This window comes from Oncorhynchus masou, chromosome 13 (assembly GCF_036934945.1).
Source record: "Oncorhynchus masou masou isolate Uvic2021 chromosome 13, UVic_Omas_1.1, whole genome shotgun sequence".
NCBI lineage: Eukaryota > Metazoa > Chordata > Actinopteri > Salmoniformes > Salmonidae > Oncorhynchus > Oncorhynchus masou.
The window spans coordinates 68,419,932-68,440,432 of NC_088224.1; the positions used below are offsets into that span (position 1 = coordinate 68,419,932).

Consider the following 20,501-nt stretch of genomic DNA (forward strand, 5'->3'; position numbering starts at 1 on the left):
ATGCACAAAGCGAGGTCCATACATGATTTGTGGAAGAACTTCACTGGCCTGCACAGAGCCCTGACTTCAACCCCATTGAACACCGTTGGGATGAATTGGAACGCCAACTGCGAGCCAGGCCTAATCGCCCAACATCCCAAGCTCAATAATGCTCCTGTGGCTGTATGGAAGCAAGTCCCGGTAGCAATGTTCCAACATCTAGTGGAAAGCCTTCCCAGAAGTGTGGAGGCTGTTATAGCAGCAAAGGGTGGACCAACTCCATATTAATGCCCATTGCTTTGGATTGAGATGTTCGGCAATCAGGTGTCCACATACGTTTGGTCATGTAGTGTATGAGATGGATTGAAATGGATGGCATCAGTGCCCTTGTTCTAGTAGTCTCAACTACTAGATTAATCAGTTAAATTCTGTCTGCCTATGTACAGTCATCAAGTTAATATGATCAATCAATAGCTTGCAATACATTTGACAAACATATATTTGGATGAATAACACTCACAGCTCTGTTGTGTACGCATACACAGTAAGCACAAGACACTGTAAGATAAGATAAATTGACTCTTCAGGATCATGCACAGGAATTCATGCTTATTTGCTGATATTTTGCAGAGTCATCATTCAGTGCCTGTCAGGTCTCACCTCACATGATCTCGTTCTGTGCAGTTCTCAGTGTTGTAGTGAGGACGCATTTTACAAAGCCCTAAGTATTGTGTAAACTCTGAAGAGACATTGGATAAAAACACAGCTCTCCTAAAGAAATGGGCATCTTGGTTTTAAAGCATCCCTTGTCTTCCTCAGTATCGATTTTCAACTTTGCTTTGAACTACAGTGTGATTCGGTGAAAAGGGAAGAGAGATATTTCCTTCCAGTTGGTTGAATAAACAAGCACTCTTGTTTTTTTTCTGGTCAGTGGAGTCCTAGGCTGTGTGCCAAATGACACACTATTCCATATATAGTATACTACTTTTAACCAGGACCACTAGGGTCCTAAATCCTATATAGTATCCCACTATTTAGGGAACAGAGTGCCATTTGGGACATACAGTGCATTCGGGAAGTATTCAGACCCTTTCCCTTTTTCAAAAATCCTCATCAATCTATACACAATACCCCATAATGACGAAGTGAAAACAGCTTTTTAGAATTTTTGAAAATGCATTAAAAATAAAAAACAGAAATACCTTATTTACACAAGTATTCAGACACTTAGCAATGAGACTCGAAATTGAGCTCAGGTGCATCCTGTTTCCAATGATCATCCTTGAGATGTTACTACAACATGACTAGAGTCCACCTGTGGTAAATTCAGTTGATTTGACATGATTTGGAAAGGCACACACCTGTCCATGTAAGGTCCCACAGTTGACAGCGCATGTCAGAGCATTAACCAAGCCATGAGGTCGAAGGAATTGTCCTGAGAGCTACAAGACAGGATTGTGTCGAGGCACAGACCTGGGGAAGGGTACCAAAAAATGTCTGCAGCAATGAAGATCCCCAAGAACACAGTGGCCTCCATCATTCTTAATTAAATGGAAGAAGTTTGGAACCACCAAGATTCTTCCTAGAGCTGGCTGCCCGGCCAAACTGAGCAATCTGGGGAGAAGGGCCTTGGTCAGTGAGATGACCAAGAACCCGATGGTCACTCTGACTGAGCTCCAGTTCCTGTGAAGATGGAAGAACCCTCCAGGACAACCATCTCCACAGCACTCCACCAATCTAGGCCTTTATTGTAGAGTGGACAGATGGAAGTCACTCCTCAGTAAAAGGCACATGACAGCCCACTTGGGGTTTGCCAAAAGGCACCTAAAGGACTCTCAGACCATGAGACACAACGTTCTTTGGTCTGATGAAAACAAGATTGAACTCTTTGGTATGAATGCCAAGTGTCACATCTGGAGGAAACCTGGCACCATCCCTACGATGAAGCACTATTGGTGGCAGCGCGGAATTGAACCTGATCAAACATCTCTGGAGAGATCTGAAAATAGATGTGCAGGACACTTCCCATCCAACCTGATAGAGTTTGAGAGGATCTGCAGAGAATAATGGGAGAAACCCCCCAAATACAGGTGTGCCAAGCTTGTAGCATCATACCCAAGAAGACTTGAGGCTGTAATCGCTGCGAAAGGTGCTTCAACAAAGTACTGAGTAAAGGGTCTGTATACTTATGTAAATGTGATATTTTCATTTTTGCTTTGTCATTATGGGGTATTGTGTGTAGATTGATGAGGGAAAAAATACATTTTAGAATAAGGCTGTAACATAATAAAATGTGTAAAAAGTCAAGGGGTCTGAATACTTTCTGAATGCACTATAACCCTGCTTCTGTTCCTGCTGAAAGGAAAACCTCCTTGCCCCCTTCTGCCTGGACCCTTTCAGAGGTGAACATACATGTCTGCCATTGTCAACACGCTGGGTTCCCTTGGCAACCAGGTCTCAGGCATTCTAGAGTTTAAGTCTAGAATGCCTAAGGGGAAGGAGGAGCAATGAGGGAGCTGTGTTGATAGCCACATCCTCATATATGCACAGCCACACACACACACACACACACACACACACACACACACACACACACACACACACACACACACACACACACACACACACACACACACACACACACACACACACACACACACTTTCTCTCTTGCCCTGTTGCTCATGCTCATCTGCTGGGCAAAAGAGTCGTGACTAACCAAAGCAGAATTGGAGTCTGCTGTAGCACTGACCCCCCCCCCCCCCCCCCCCCCACACACACACACACACACACTTCCAACCCCCCCTTCTCCCCACATCCCTGTCCGTGTTTCTCCTCACTAACTGAGTCTGTAACCAAAGCCGAAGAGCAAGCAGCTGCATTCCATTAAACACACAACACAGTGTTTTTACACTCAGTGTGGCACGCTTATTGAAGACATTTACTCTCAAGCATATTAATTATCAATCAGTCAAATTGTTTTCCTATTAGGACAAAGAGCAACAACGAGGCTTGCAACCTCCCTCCTTTAGAGCTCTTTGATGCTCTGGCATCACAGGTTCTGCATGGTTTTCTTTGCAGTAGCTAGCAGCAGGTAAATGTGTTGTTTGAGGTGGGAGTAGTCCTGGTCACAGTGACAGGGAGACACCATGCTGAGCCCAGACTCTCCTGCTCTGTTGCCAATGCAAACACTTACGATCCCAGGTCTATTTACTGTGGTTACAGCTGGAGCAATGCAGGGAGGGAGGCGCCTGCGGGATCAATGGCAGCAGCCAGGGCTTAATTTAGACCGCCAGCCAAGTCCAGCACATCTACTCTCCATCGCTGACCACAAAACACTTTCCACACGCCTCGTCTTACCACCTTCCTGCCAAGGAGGATAATGCGTCAATGGCAGTCCCAAAATAAATGACAGAATAATCCGCAAGTGGCTCTTCCCTGTTGGCTGAGATAGTGTTGCAGCAAGGCTATGTGACAGAGCAGAGGATCAGGGTGGATCAGACTGTATTTTCTCAGATATCATATTATTATCAGAGTATCAGGTGCTGTCTGAACTTTGTCCTACTAAATCATCTTTACACAGGCCTTTAATTCCACTATAGAGACTGTACTGTACCGACGTAAAACTCTGTGGAAAGATGCCATGCTGTCTAGAGACATGCCCACCTAAACCATCGAAGCTCCCTAACAGACCCCCATACCCAAAGCCAGTCCCCTCTCACTCTAACCCATCTGGAAGTCTCTCTTTGTGGGAAAGCCACTCAGCTGAAGGGGCCTCCTGGCATGGAGGGTTCTGGGAGAGAGCAGTACAGTCTTAGAAAAGAAAGGTGCTATGTAGAACCTAAAAGGGTTCCTTGGCTGTCCCCATAGGAGAACCCTTTGAAGAACCCTTTTTGGTTCTAGGTAGAACCTTTTTGGGTTCCAAGTAGAACCATTTCAACAGATGTTTCTACATCTGCTTCTGGAATAACACTTCTATTTCTTCTGTAGCGCTCTCTCTCACTGGGACACTAAAATGGGTTAGCTATCGCGTCCAACATTCTTCCTAAAAGATTAAATTGAACCTGGCTATCATGCCATGTTTTAATGTTCTTAATTTATTAGTGGGATTCAAGGTTCTCTATATGAGCCATTGATAAGCCATAGAGAAACAAACTGCATTGTTATCTAGTAGTTATACCCCACCAGTCTTCATTATTTACGTGGTTACATACTACAATGTTATGTGAAAAGACGCCGGTGTGTGAAATGTTTGACACTCCAGCAGGTGTGACAGACGTCACTGTGCATGCTTAACAGCTTTGCTTCCACAAGTCTGCTACAAACAAACTCTGTTATATACAGAAGGCAGCCGGATTCAAGTCATTGTGGCCCTAGTGCAACCTGAACCCTACGACTCATCTGAGCACCTCTCTGAGTAGCGGGTAGTGGTACCGCCCACCCATTTGGACCAGACAGCTCCATTGAAATTAGGTTGCAGGTGCTTGTTGTTTTGGGGTGACAGTGAGTGTACATTCTTAGCCTCCATTGCAGAAGGCTCTGGAACCATATTAAACCACCTCACCATCTCCCCGCAATGCTTGTGACACATCTGACATTTCTGTCTCAATCGAGTCTCTCTCCCCCTCTCTGCAGCCTCCAGCACTCATACATGCTTTCCTCTCTGTGACTCTCTGTCTCCGTCCCCAATGGCACCCTATTCCTGATATAGTGCACTAAATAAGGAATAGCGTTCCATTAGGGATGCATACCCTGTCACTCTCCCTCTATCTTTTTTCAGTGTTGTCCTCCCCCTCTGTCCAAACACTCCTTATTAAATCTTACTGCTGGCTTGTATCTCCTTCATTCTATTGGCAGACGTTACTATTTGCTCTGCTATCACAATTAGCTCCTTTCCAATGCATTTCTCTTGTGATTCTTTGATTAGCACTGACATGTAGCATGAGTTAATACCTGTCTCCTGCACCTCGTCCTGCCCTGTTCAATGAAATATGACAATATAGAAAGAGGAACAATGTATGACTAGCTTTCAGCACCCTGTGTGTCCCAAATTGCACCCTATTCCTTATATAGTGCAATACTTTTGACCAGGACCCATAGGGAATAGGGCACCATATGGGACGTACAAAGCTTTTCCCTCCTTCCTCCCACTTGTTTGTTTGCCGTCCTGCCAATCCAATCTAGCCAGGCAGCCAGCTCTAAATCACCAGTGTTGTGTTGTGTTGTGGCTGCACAGTCAGGTAGACCACTGTTTGTTTCACAGTTGATTGACTTTGGTGATTATCAGCATTGAAGGTAATTAGGAGTGACTTAGAGCAGGGACCATGCTTGGGTTTATGGCTAGGATAAAACCCCCCTCAGGATCTCTTTAAATAACATTAACTTTGATTGCATCCCAAATGGCACCCTATTCCATACATAGTGCACTACTTCACCAATAAGGCTCTGGTCAAAAGTAGTAAACTTTATAGGAATTACGGTTAAACATGGGACGTAGACTTTGGCATGCAGCAGCCCTGATATAGGCTGTGTATGGATGTAGTGAAGACAATGTAAATCGCAATGGCTTTATGGAAAGCCCTATAGGGGCAGCTTTTCTGCCTGGTCTCTGAGCAGTGCCATGGGTCATGTACGGTCATCTCACCCAGCAAGCAGACTGCCTCAGCACAGCTCACAGTTTGGGCTGCCTCCGTCTGCTCCGCTCTACAAGGAAATCAAACAGATTACTCACATGATAGGGCCTACAGGCCTATGGAGTCCAGTCTTTGTGAAATAAATGTACCTCATTGCTTGCAGTTATTGTGTGTTTGTTGTTACATTTCCTGAATCACATAATTCAAATGTAATGTGAAGAATGAAAGGATACCCAAAGGCAGAATAAGGTCAAGCGGCACACTGTAGTGCATGGAATTCTCCATCCTGTGTTCATTCTCTGAGCCTTTCGTTCAATCCCCTAATGAGACCAGCCAGACCTTCACAAGGGTTTGGTAACTGTCCAACAGCATTCATAGAACTGGGATGTCTATGGTTGTGTGCATTCCAAATGGCACCCGTTTCCTAATGTAGTGCACTACTTTTGACCAGGACCCACAGGACTCTGGTCAAAAGGAGTGCACTATGTAGGGAATAGGGTGCCATTTGGGATATAACATAGACATCACAGATCTGATTCCTGCTAAAGGTATCAGGTTTTCCTCTAATCTTTTCTCTCTTTGTTTTCTTTGACTCCTTCAAACTCCGACCATGAGGGCCACTGGCTGTTCTGACAAACAACAAACACTGGCATTGTGTCTTGGTTTGGAACGTTTCAAGTTCAAGTATGCTTCCTTGCAGTTATATTAGTAGACATCGGTCAACTATGGCAGCCACAGGCATGAAAGATTATGGCAGAACATTTTACTGCTTTCGGTTGCTCTTAACGCATGGCCCTACATTGACCTGTGGCTGTGACATTTTTAAAAGATGCAGTTGTTCCTGTCTATGTTTTCAAAGAGAACTTCCTTTTGGAGAGATGTCACATGTGACCAGCTATGTGATGCAATGTAGGTGAAGTTCTGTAGACTACCTAGTAGCAAGTCAGATTTCACCACCATTTCATGAAAAATAATGTGTGGTACTCCCAACCTATTGTACCCTATCCATTGCAGGTTACACTGCACTAGATTATCTCTGCCTGTATCAAAGGCAATCATCTGGAACTAGCCAGCCATTTTGTTTTTCCCCCTAAAGCTGATCAGACTGAGTGAGGACATTTGCCCCATCTCAATGAAGACATTTCTGATGGAAAAATTGATGTTTTTGCAATAGACAGGAATAACATTTCAGCATTATGCCCACAACCAAAGCATGTATTCAGTGGTCCAAACTCCACGTTTCCTTACTGTAGCCTAATTCACAATCATGCCTCCGACTCCGAGATCAGATGGTGAGTGTAAACATCTCTTTCTAGCTGTCTGACAGCTTCTTCGACTGCGTTGTTTAGAGGGGAGGCGCTTCATATCTACCACCTAGGTTTTTGCTTCAGTACCGAATGTTTTCCTGCGCGACACAGTTGCTGCGCGAACGTTGGAGAGCTGGCTGAAAACATTTCATTCGCATGGAGTTCTCTCTCTGCTCACTTTGACATTTTAGTGATATTGTTACATAATAATTCATTAATATTATATTTATTTCCCAGAAGGCTACGACTGTGTGAATTCTCTGCTTTGCCTAATGTTCAGAGTTTTAATCATCTGCAACCCCATGCCTGGAGTGGTGTGTTAGCAACGCGCTTGGAAAATCACCGCCTCAGGCAAAGTAAAGTGGTTTGGTAAGTTGGTTTTATACTCTATGCTAGCCTACAGATCAAATATCTAGATTTTGTTTTATTCTTGTGAAGATAATATTTTATGTAAAACTCACATATTATGCAAAGCATAGCCTATGCATGTCTTTCTGAATGATTTTCTACAATATATTATAGGAAGCGGAGAAGGTAGGATATACTGCTTATCAAAGCCTGACAGTAGCCTATTCGTCAAGAGACCAAAACATGTTATCAAGCCTATATCGCTCGATATATATTCGCAATTCATTTGCATAATTTGTAGTTATTTTATTATATCCTGCTCATTTGGTGTGTGACTAAAAGGGGAATAATGTGTTTGCCCTACAATCAAATAGACTACTGTGTGATTTACAGGACAGAAATCACAAGTCTTTGTATTCTTGTTGTCTACTGGAATACTGTTCAACACATGGCATACACGCACACCTATTCACTTTGCGCGCACACACACGCGCACGTACACAAACACACTGTAACAGGTTGAGGTTTCCACTCTATGAAAGTAGAAGGGATGAAAAGGAGAAGACTACTCAATAAAACAACCTTCCATAAGAAATACAGTATCCTCTTTTCCATGTATCTCCAACCTCTTTTTTAATACTGTACAATGTCATAGTCTGATCATCACAGGTAATACTATACCTGTGACATAAAAATAGTAGGAGATTGTACAATACTCACTCACTCACTCACCCCCATCGTGCCAGCTGGCCATAGGGCAGCAACAAAGGCTCTCCATATTAGCAAATGCATTATAAATAAAGTGATACCTATCATATCATTTATACTGTATATTTTGCCACAACAACCAACGGATGTGTTCATTCTTTGTGTCTGTATCGACTAGAGAGAGAGAGGGATCAAATGATATACATTGAACAAATCAAACAGCATAGGCAAAAAACAACAACATTTAAACATAGCCTTATCTTATGGTCACTCCTCCATAATGTCCTGTCATTAAATGAGCTGGTGCTGCAGGTGGCTGGGGTCCACTTCTCTACCTGGGAGAGAGAGGGATTTTAAAACCCCAGGGCTGGACTCCCTGTGTAGCCAGTTACACTGCAGCATCCACAGACAGGTGACAAATTGGTGGTGTGATTGAGCAGCACCCAGTCGATGGTGTCACAGGGAGGTGGTACTCTGCTCAGACAGGTGCCAAGATAGCCTAACCCTGACCTCAAGTGTGAGGTGTCATCTCTGATATACTGGAAAACATAGATAACCAACCAGACCAGATTCTCATCTAGCACTTCAAGTTAGGCTGAAGAGGTTCACTAATCGATGGCTGACCCGGTGAAACAACACATTTCTATGCATCTATCTGGTGTAAGTAACAATATATCATCTTAAAAAAATATCAGAATCAGCTAAACGTGTAAGTGCAGAGCCCTTTTATTGTACATAGAAGGCTCTGGGTAGGTGTACCGTTTCTCACAGCTCCCATTTAGCGATAGAATAAAGAGTAACTCTGTGGGAACACTGTCTATGAGGGTGAATTAATATGGATTGTGTTGTGGGAGAACAGCACACTGCTGCTTACATCCCTTTCTGTTCCATTCAGACAGCAACTTGTTGATTCAGGAATTTTCAGTGTTTTCAAACACGTCTTGTCCGGCGGGTGTGATTGTCATTGAGCTGCTAAGCTAGCTGCACATGCCCAGTTCAGATCTGGTTTCGAATGGCCACATTTGGTGTGGGAGACGAGCCAATTTACGAGGCTCCATTTTCTCTGCAATGTCGCTCACATTCCCCTTTCGTGCTGTCGGAGGTGGAACCAGACCTGCGCGAAATCTCCCCATGCAGAGAGAGAGAGTCGAGATGTGCATCAGAGAATCTGTGATGGGCCGTGTGTTGACAGCCCCTGAAACGCACACTGAGTGATGGGCTGTGTGTTTGCAATGCAGATGTAGGAGAGCCAAGTAAAGTCAAGCACCAGCCACATGGCAGGCCCGTGTGGTGAGAACGGGCCCTGATGTGCCTCGAAAGCGGATGGACAGATAGATATTAGTGTTAACACTGTGGAAGGTGCTAACCACTTGTATAAGCGTCCTGTAAATGTGTCTCAAGCTGCTCCCTCTCTCAGCTCTATTTTCCGCTGACATATTTATTCTGGAGAATTAAACGACAGAGCAGATTCGATTGACAGAGAGACATCTCTTTGCCAACATATAGTAGGCTCATCTCTGTGATAGCCCCTGCATAGTCTCCTTCCCTCCTCTTCTCCACTCCCTGCCTCCTCAGCCCCTCTGCCCAGGCCAAGCCAGATATAAATAGCCATGTGGATGGAGGGAGAGAATGTCAGCAAAGCCAGTGCCATGGCACATCAGCACTTTGGAAGAGCCAGGCAGGAGTTTTGTGCTTATTTCCTGTTTTTTCATTCCCTCCATTGCCCTGCTGTTTTTGGCCGGCAGGTACTGCCTCAAGCTGGTCACATGAGCTCTGTTTATACCTAGTTCTAACATGCAGCCTTTGTCCTGATCTTCAGGTGTTGATGATTAAAAGACGCATTTCGGTCTGATTGTGATGATCTTACAAGTGTAAACAGACAAGATCAGGCCATGACAAAGGACGGATGTTAACCGCAGGTATAAACAGGGCTTGGGTCACTGCAGCAAAACAGTTAGCCTTTATTCTGACTATGGACTAAACTTAGCCTTAAAAAAGACGCACAAAATTAATCTCAGGCCAGCCGGTGTATGTGGTATGTCCCAGGGGAGTCATGTACCCCAAAAATCTGAGGGCACACAACGTACGTAAGCATGCCGAGGGGGTGGTTTGATAATTCTGCTTTTTCAAACACCTGAAACAGCTTTTTCCTGCAATCTAGAGCCATAGTATGATATGAGGATGTCAAAAATGTATTTTTCTGCATATTTAAGCATACCTCATATCTAAGCATACCTCATATCTAAGCATACCTCATATCTAAGCATACCTCATATCTAAGCATACCTCATATCTAAGCATACCTCATATCTAAGCATACCTCATATCTAAGCATACCTCATATCTAAGCATACCTCCTGTTTGTATCCTGGTGCTTATTATGCTTCTCTCCATCACTTCTAAAATCTGGTAAAAGATTGAAAGGAATGTGAGTTTTATTCAGTAATTGCTTCAAAAGTCTACCAGCCTTGCCAGCAGGCATGTCAGATAAGATAGCTAGATAAGCTAGCTACTCTAACTTGATTGACAGCCTGAAAGGTTCCCAATCTCCCAACCTATCTGGGTTAGCTAAAGCCAACTTCATAAAATTGCTCGGTGGACAGAGGTATTATAGAGAAACAACATTTTTTCTGTTCATAAAGATAAAATAAATTAAAAGAAGTGGACAAATCTGAGGGGACACGTGCCTCTGTGCCCCCTATGGGCATGACGCCTCTGGCATATCCTGTCCACTTTCTCCCATTAAATATAATTTTGAATCAGTCACTATCTGTCTATACACAGTCATAAACTGCTCCTAGTATTGCTGTCACTGCAGGTATTTTATCACCAGCGGCAACTGTGAGAAAGATTGTGGTCAGCTGCACCTAAGTGTTCCATGGCAACCACTGCATGTGTGAGCAGTCAAGGTGCAGACCAGAGTGAATGGTAGCTCGGGAACCGGGCTGAGAAGATTTCTATGCAGTTAGCATCGGAGGGGAATAGGATAGCAGGATGTGTGTTAGTCCTGGGGAGGGAGAGAAGGCAGGGGGATAAGGGAGACAAACCACTTGCTCAAACTGGGCCATATAGGTTCATTGATGGGAATGCAGCCTCAGCCCCCAGGCAGAATGACATTCCTGTGCTGTGCACTAAAGCAGAAGGATATTCCTGTTACTACCATTAAAACTAAGCTCTCTGGTAGACAGCAGGCGCTATCTGTCCTGGTTAGTGGCATTATGATATGTGTGTGTCATACAGAGAGAGACTCAAAAAACAACCACATTGAGGTGGAGGGTGACATGGGGTGTGCAGGTGCTTTCAGCACAGACGGCAGATTTAATTCCCAATTTAATGTGTTTGATTTGATCCGTGTGGCTTGTTAACCAGACTGTGGCAGAGAGGGAGAGAGACAGCTCCCCCGGCTAGTGTGCAAGGTGTGGATGGGATTGCGCACGACGGTGCAACAGTGTGTGAAGTAGTGCCTTAAGCTCTGTGCTCCCCCAGATAACTAACTTCAATTTAAATGCAGATGGATGAAGGGTCCTACTCATCAGAGACTGGAGCGATGTGATTTGTATTTAGGAGATCTGGAGGAGCTGGAGGAGCTGGTGCTGTGTATCTACCTCCAGAGGACTAATGTCCATATGGTAGATGGAGGCAGGGGGAGAGAGACAGACAGAGGGAGAAATAGAGGGTCAGAGAGAAACAGGGGGAGTCAGAGAAAGACAGAGAGGTAGAGAGAAAGAAAGGAAGGAAGAGGGAGGCCAACCGAGTCAGAGGGAGACAGGAAGACAGATGGAGATAGGGAGAGACATAGGAAGACAGGGAGAGACATAGGGAGACTTTATTTTCAATTTTTATTTTACCTTTATTTAACTAGGCAAGTCAGTTAAAAACAAATTCTTATTTACAATGATGGCCTACCAAAAGGCAAAAAGCATCCTGTGGGGACAGGGGCCTGGGATTTATTTTTTTAAATAAATACAATATAAATATAGGACAAAACACACAACACAAAAAGAGAGAACACAATTCTACATAAAGAAAGACCTTCGACAACAACATAGCAAGGCAGCAACACATGACAACACAGCATGTTAGCAACACAACATGACAACAACATGGTAGCAACACATGGTAGCAGCACAAAACATGGTACAAACATTATTGGGTACAGTCAACAGCACAAAGGACAAGAAGCTCGAGACAACAATACATCACAGAAAGCAGCCACAACTGTCAGTAAGAGTGTCCATGATTGAGTCTCTGAATGAAGAGATTGAGATAAAACTGTCCAGTTTGAGTGTTTGTTGCATCTCGTTCCAGTCGCTAGCTGCAGTGAACTGAAAAGAGGAGTGACCCAGGGATGTGTGTGCTTTGGGGACCTTTAACAGAATGTGACTGGCAGAACGGGTGTTGTATGTGGAGGATGAGGGCAGCAGTAGATATCTCAGATAGGGGGGAGTGAGGCCTAACAGGGTTTTATAAATAAGCATCAACCAGTGGGTATATACAGAGATGACCAGTTTACAGAGGAGTATAGAGGGCAGTGATGTGTCCAACAAGGAGCATTGGTGGCAAATCTGATGCCGAATGGTAAAGAACATCTAGCCGCTCGAGAGCACCCTTACCTGCCAATCTATAAATTATGTCTCCGTAATCTAGCATGGGTAGGATGGCCATTTGAATCAGGGTTAGCTTGGCAGCTGGGGTGAAAGAGGAGCGATTACGATAGAGGAAACCAAGTCTAGATTTAACTTTAGCCTGCAGCTTTGATATGTGCTGAGAGAACGACACTGCACCATCTAGCCATACTCCCAAGTACTTGTATGAGGTGACTTCCTCAAGCTCAAAACCCTCAGAGGTAGTAATAACACGTGTACACCATAGGGAGACAGGGAGGGACAGGAAGACAGAGGGAGACAGAAGGAGATAAGGAGAGACAGAGGGAGACAGGAAGACATAGGGTGGGGGAGATATAGGGAGACAGGGAGGGACAGTGGAAGACATAGGGAGAGACAGGGAGCGACAGGGAGAGACAGAGAGACAGGGAGAGACAGAGAGACAGGGAGAGAAAGGGGAAAACATAGGGAGAGACATGGGAGAGACAGGGAGAGACATTGAGGGAGACAGGGAGAGAAGGGGGAAGACATGGGGAGAGACAGGGAGCGACGGGGAGAGACATAGGGAGAGACAGGGAGACGGAGGGAAACAGAAGGAGATAAGGAGAGACAGAGGGAGACAGGAAGACATAGGGTGGGGGAGATATAGGGAGACAGGGAGGGACAGTGGAAGACATAGGGAGAGACAGGGGAAGACATAGGGAGAGACATAGGGAGAGACATAGGGAGACAGGGAGGGACAGTGGAAGACAGGGAGAGAAAGGGGAAGACATGGGGAGAGACAGGGAGAGACATAGGGAGACAGGGAGAGACATAGGGAGAGACATAGGGAGAGACATAGGGAGAGACATAGGGAGACAGGGAGAGAAAGGGAAAGACATAGAGAGACAGGGAGAGACATAGGGAGAGACAGGGAGAGACATAGGGAGAGACATAGGGAGAGACATAGGGAGAGACATAGGGAGAGACCGAGGGAGAGACCGAGGGAGACAGGGAGAGACATAGGGAGAGACATGGGAGACAGGGAGAGACATAGGGAGAGACCGAGGGAGACAGGGAGAGACATAGGGAGACAGGGAGAGACATAGGGAGAGACATGGGAGACAGGGAGAGACATAGGGAGAGACATAGGGAGAGACATAGGGAGAGACATAGGGAGAGACCGAGGGAGACAGGGAGACAGGGAGAGACATAGGGAGACAGGGAGAGACATGGGAGACAGGGAGAGACATAGGGAGAGACATAGGGAGAGACATAGGGAGAGACATAGGGAGAGACATAGGGAGAGACCGAGGGAGACAGGGAGAGACATAGGGAGAGACATGGGAGACAGGGAGAGACATAGGGAGAGACCGAGGGAGACAGGGAGAGACATAGGGAGACAGGGAGAGACATGGGGAGAGACATGGGAGACAGGGAGAGACATAGGGAGAGACATAGGGAGAGACATAGGGAGAGACCGAGGGAGACAGGGAGACAGGGAGAGACATAGGGAGACAGGGAGAGACAGGGAGAGACATAGGGAGAGACATAGGGAGAGACATAGGGAGAGACATAGGGAGAGACATAGGGAGAGACATAGGGAGAGACATAGGGAGACAGGGAGAGACATAGGGAGACAGGGAGAGACATAGGGAGAGACATGGGAGACAGGGAGAGACATAGGGAGACAGGGAGAGACATAGGGAGAGACATAGGGAGAGACATAGGGAGAGACATAGGGAGAGACCGAGGGAGACAGGGAGAGACATAGGGAGAGACATGGGAGACAGGGAGAGACATAGGGAGAGACCGAGGGAGACAGGGAGAGACATAGGGAGACAGGGAGAGACATAGGGAGAGACATGGGAGACAGGGAGAGACATAGGGAGAGACATAGGGAGAGACCGAGGGAGACAGGGAGACAGGGAGAGACATAGGGAGACAGGGAGAGACATGGGAGACAGGGAGAGACATAGGGAGAGACATAGGGAGAGACATAGGGAGAGACATAGGGAGAGACATAGGGAGAGACATAGGGAGAGACCGAGGGAGACAGGGAGAGACATAGGGAGACAGGGAGAGACATAGGGAGAGACATGGGAGACAGGGAGAGACATAGGGAGACAGGGAGAGACATAGGGAGAGACATAGGGAGAGACATGGGAGACAGGGAGAGACATGGGAGAGACATAGGGAGACAGGGAGAGACATAGGGAGAGACATAGGGAGAGACATAGGGAGACAGGGAGAGACATAGGGAGAGACATGGGAGACAGGGAGAGACATAGGGAGAGACATAGGGAGAGACATAGGGAGAGACATAGGGAGAGACCGAGGGAGACAGGGAGAGACATGGGAGACAGGGAGAGACATAGGGAGACAGGGAGAGACATAGGGAGAGACATGGGAGACAGGGAGAGACATAGGGAGAGACATAGGGAGAGACATAGGGAGAGACATAGGGAGAGACCGAGGGAGACAGGGAGACAGGGAGAGACATAGGGAGACAGGGAGAGACATGGGAGAGACATAGGGAGACAGGGAGAGACATAGGGAGAGACATAGGGAGAGACATAGGGAGAGACATAGGGAGAGACATAGGGAGAGACCGAGGGAGACAGGGAGAGACATAGGGAGACAGGGAGAGACATAGGGAGAGACATGGGAGACAGGGAGAGACATGGGAGACAGGGAGAGACATAGGGAGACAGGGAGAGACATAGGGAGAGACATAGGGAGAGACATAGGGAGAGACATGGGAGACAGGGAGAGACATGGGAGAGACATAGGGAGACAGGGAGAGACATAGGGAGACAGGGAGAGACATAGGGAGACAGGGAGAGACATAGGGAGACAGGGAGAGAAAGAGGGAGACAGGGAGAGAAAGAGGGAGACAGGGAGAGAAAGAGGGAGAGACCGAGGGAGACAGGGAGAGACATGGGAGACATAGGGAGAGACATAGGGAGAGACATAGGGAGAGACATAGGGAGAGACATAGGGAGAGACATAGGGAGAGACCGAGGGAGACAGGGAGAGACATAGGGAGACAGGGAGAGACATAGGGAGAGACATGGGAGACAGGGAGAGACATAGGGAGACAGGGAGAGACATAGGGAGAGACATAGGGAGAGACATGGGAGACAGGGAGAGACATGGGAGAGACATAGGGAGACAGGGAGAGACATAGGGAGAGACATAGGGAGAGACATAGGGAGACAGGGAGAGACATAGGGAGAGACATGGGAGACAGGGAGAGACATAGGGAGAGACATAGGGAGAGACATAGGGAGAGACATAGGGAGAGACATAGGGAGAGACCGAGGGAGACAGGGAGAGACATAGGGAGACAGGGAGAGACATAGGGAGAGACATGGGAGACAGGGAGAGACATAGGGAGACAGGGAGAGACATAGGGAGAGACATGGGAGACAGGGAGAGACATAGGGAGAGACATAGGGAGAGACATAGGGAGAGACATAGGGAGAGACCGAGGGAGACAGGGAGACAGGGAGAGACATAGGGAGACAGGGAGAGACATGGGAGAGACATGGGAGAGACATAGGGAGACAGGGAGAGACATAGGGAGAGACATAGGGAGAGACATAGGGAGAGACATAGGGAGAGACCGAGGGAGACAGGGAGAGACATAGGGAGACAGGGAGAGACATAGGGAGAGACATGGGAGACACATGGGAGACAGGGAGAGACATGGGAGACAGGGAGAGACATAGGGAGACAGGGAGAGACATAGGGAGAGACATAGGGAGAGACATAGGGAGAGACATGGGAGACAGGGAGAGACATGGGAGAGACATAGGGAGACAGGGAGAGACATAGGGAGACAGGGAGAGACATAGGGAGACAGGGAGAGACATAGGGAGACAGGGAGAGACCGAGGGAGACAGGGAGAGACATAGGGAGACAGGGAGAGAAAGAGGGAGACAGGGAGAGAAAGAGGGAGACAGGGAGAGAAAGAGGGAGAGACCGAGGGAGACAGGGAGAGACATATGGAGAGACATAGAGAGTCAGAGGTAGACACATAGTGAGAGACATAGGGAGACACATAGTGAGAGAAAGAGGGAGACGGGGAGAGAAAGAGGGAGACGGGGAGAGAAAGAGGGAGACGGGGAGAGAAAGAGGGAGACGTGGAGAGAAAGGGGAAGACATAGGAGAGAAAGGGGAAGACATAGGAGAGAAAGGGGAAGACAGGGAGAAACAGAGGAAGACATAGGGAGAGAAAGGGGAAGACAGAGGGAGACAGGGAGAGACGAGAGGGAAAGGGGGAGACAGACTCAGCATGCTGTGGGTCCAAGGAGGGTGCTTTGGTGGGGTGGGGAGGGACGGCAGGAATGAGACATTAGATTGGCACCGTAAGACAGTAGCTTCAGTAACAGCTCTTACTGTGCAGGGGAACAGTGTTGTCTCTCTCTGGAGCTCCAGTGCAGTGAAGGGAGGGAGTCACATTGAGCAGGTTGGCACATTTCAGACAACCATTCTGGTTCCACTTACTGGAAGCCACTGTGTGACCTGTTACAGGAATAAGTCCCCAGCCCAGTGCATTATTTTAGTTTGCTGTGTTGTTCAGTTTGTTCTTGTTAGCCTCTCCTGTGCTGTGATGGGGCATCTGGCTCTCTGGCTCCCCTCTATATATGACTTTGAGGCGATGGATGACTTGGCGCAACATTTGCCATACACAGAACTGTTCTGTCACAGCACAAGGTCATCCAAAAAGATCAATATACCTCATTTGATGAGTCATTGCAAATAGCTTTAATGGCACCATCCGATGTAATTGTGTAGGTAACTTCCAAAATAATGGAAACATTTGAGTAAATGAGGGATACCAAGTATATTGAAAGCAGGTGCTTCCACACAGGTGTGGTTCCTGAGTTAATTAAGAAATTAACATCCCATCATGCTTAGGGTCATGTATAAAACATGTAGGGCAGGCCATTATTTTGATTACTGTGGATATGCCCCCATAGGATGACAATGCCTCCATTCACAGGGCACAAATGGTCACTGAATGGTTTGAGGAGCATAAAAATGTCAACCATATGCCATGGCCGTCTGTCACCAGATCTCAAACCAATTGAACACTTATGAGAGATTCTGGAGTGGTGCCTGAGACAGCATTTTTCCATCATCAACAAAACACCAAGTGATGAATGGTGTCGCATCCCTCCAATAGAGTTCCAGACACTTGTAGAATCTATGCCAAAGTGCATTGAAGCTGTTCTGGCTCATGGTGGCACAACACCCTATTAAGACACTATATGTTGGTGTTTCCTTTATTTTGACAGTTACCTGTATGTTTGCCAGTTGAATATTTTATTTTTTATATTTAAATGGAAAAAACTGATGCCCAATTTGTTTTGAAATTGTGATGTGTGCCTTTGTTGTTCCAGGTAAATTTCCTGCTGTCTGGTTCTGCTGTTCCAACATGACCTCAGGCCTCTGAAGACCTTTCTGTTATTCATCCTCCTGCTCTCTCTGTACCAATCTCCTGTCACTTTTACTCTATTCTACAATGGGTTCCCGCAGTCAAGGCAGCTTTTTCCACCATCACCACCACCACCACAGCTCGGTGGTGCCTACGGCCGTGCCAAGGCTTCTCACAGAGAACAGCAGTCTGCTAGGGGGCATCGCCCAGATCACCCCCAACCTCTTTCTGAGCCGGGGAAACGTGGCGTCCAACCGCAGCCTGCTGCTGTCCAAGGGCATCACCTGCGTGGTTAACGCCACTATCGAGCTGCCCAACTTCAACTGGCCCCACGTGGAGTATGTAAAGGTACCCCTGGCGGACATGCCCCACTCCCCCCTCTCCCTGTACTTCGACAGCATAGCTGATAAGATCCACAGTGTGGGGAGAAAGCGGGGGGCCGTGTTGGTGCATTGTGCTGCAGGGGTGAGCCGCTCAGCCTCCCTGTGCCTGGCCTACCTGATGAAGTACCACCGTGTGTCTCTGGCCGAGGCCCACGCTTGGGTCAAGTCCCGCCGGCCAGTCATCCGGCCCAACGGGGGCTTCTGGCGTCAGCTCATCGACTACGAAAGGAAGCTGTTTGGCAGGAACTCTGTGAAAATGGTACAGACACCTTACGGGGTGATACCTGACGTCTATGAGCGGGAGCGCAGGAATCTGGCACCCTACTGGGGCCTGTAGAGGAGAGCTGGGGCCTCGCCAATGGGAGGGAAGGAGACGGAGATTAAAGTGAGCAGGGCGGATGACCGACTCTGTTGCATCCCAGTCCTTCTCCCCTCCAGTCCTCCAGGGCTGCCAGCTCATGCATGTTCCCCCAGCAAGAGATGCAGAGTGAGATGAAGCGTGTGACTGTCTGTCTTTGTGAAGCTTAATTAATGAATGCATTGGGATGTAGGGAGTCTTAGTAATCAGTCACTACACTGCAGACTGGTTACTGGTGGGTGATGCTACACTACACTGCATCAACCCCCCCGTCTGTCTGTCTCTGAGAGGAAGCAAGGCCTCCTCAAGTCTGGAATCCTCAGGACCAAAGGAGTAACAGAACCACGACCAAGCCAGACCCCAGATCAGCTGAAATGGCCAGACCCAGACTGTGACTTTGGAGTCTAGCTTGACTCCCCAGACTCCAAAGAACAAGAGCATTCTGGGAAGTGTAGGTGGTGCTTTAGACTCAGCAATTCTGACAGGCAGCGGTGTGACTCACTGAAGTCCCGACGTAAAGTCATGTGATAGTTTTGTGCCAGTTTTGCTGTTGTCTTTAATGTGAGAACTAGCAGCAGTCCTGTTCTCAGTTTAAAATTGTTCAGAAATGTTTTGACAAATTGAATTATGCTCTTGGGAGATATTTGAAATCAAAAAAATAAAATATATGGTGCCTAATGAATATTTAAAGCTGTTAGTGTATACACATTTTTAATCAGTACAGTGTATACACTTAAAGGTCCCTATTTACTATGGGGATGATATTGCAGAATATACTGTACTGGTACTAATATTGTACAATATTATGCTGTTTTAGAATGTCACCACCCTCTGTTAAGAGGAAGACAGCACTGTGTTAGGGACTTGGGAGAAACAGTTTCTATTTCCCTCTTTTTGCCTCATATTGATGTTTAAGTGAAAAGAGGTTCTAGAAAGAATACAACCACACAGTCCTGGGCTTAACTGGTGTACTGTCATTGATAAACCTTCCTCTTTTTGGGGGTTTGGAAGAAGTCGATACTCTATACATGAAAAGATTTTGAATAAAATACTAATATTACTGTAGCAAGTGAACAATGCCCTTGTCACAGGCGTAAGCAGAAAGCCAAGTTTACATGAATTGAGTGCTCTAATCTATGGATGAAGCGTTACAGATTGTGCAATAGAAATGTAAAGGTAATTTCCGATTATGCAGCGTTTACCGTGAATGCAGTCTCTGCGGACATTGCCTTTACATTTGTATTACGCTGTAACTCTGAACTTCAGCGATACGGATTGAATAGAGCCCTTAGTTTCATACCCTAAGGCATTGAATGATTACCAAGCTAATGTAACTGTTTGTGTTCAAAATTTATGACAAAATAAAATAAATTACTGAAATGCATTATTGTCAGTTTATACTTTGCCTTGTAAATATGGAATAATACTGAAGCAGAGTAACATAATGGATCCAGATACAGTGTGACTGCACTAGTGTATATACAAAATATAATATATACACGGAGTATACCAAACATTAGGAACTAATATTGAGTTGCCTTTTGCCCTCAGAACAGCCTCAATACGTCGGGCCATGGACTCTACAAGGTGTCGAAAGCATTCCACAGGGATGCTTCCCACAGTTGTGTCAAATTGGACGTCCTTTGGGTGGTGGATCATTCTTGACACATGGGAAACCCAGGAGCGTTGCAGTTCATGACATAAACCGGTACGCCTGGCATCTACTACCATACCTTGTTCAAAGGCACTTCAATCTTT

General features: G+C 46.6%; 1 protein-coding gene across 1 annotated transcript; it reads left to right on the forward strand.

The window, feature by feature from the left end:
* The first annotated feature begins 7,029 nt into the window (after positions 1–7,029).
* Positions 7,030–20,127, forward strand: dusp14 (dual specificity phosphatase 14). Its single transcript, XM_064982736.1, has 2 exons — positions 7,030–7,286; positions 17,968–20,127. The coding sequence occupies exon 2, from the start codon at positions 18,090–18,092 to the stop codon at positions 18,720–18,722; it is 633 nt and encodes a 210-aa protein (XP_064838808.1). The 5' UTR covers positions 7,030–7,286; positions 17,968–18,089; the 3' UTR covers positions 18,723–20,127.
* The last annotated feature ends 374 nt before the right edge of the window (positions 20,128–20,501 follow it).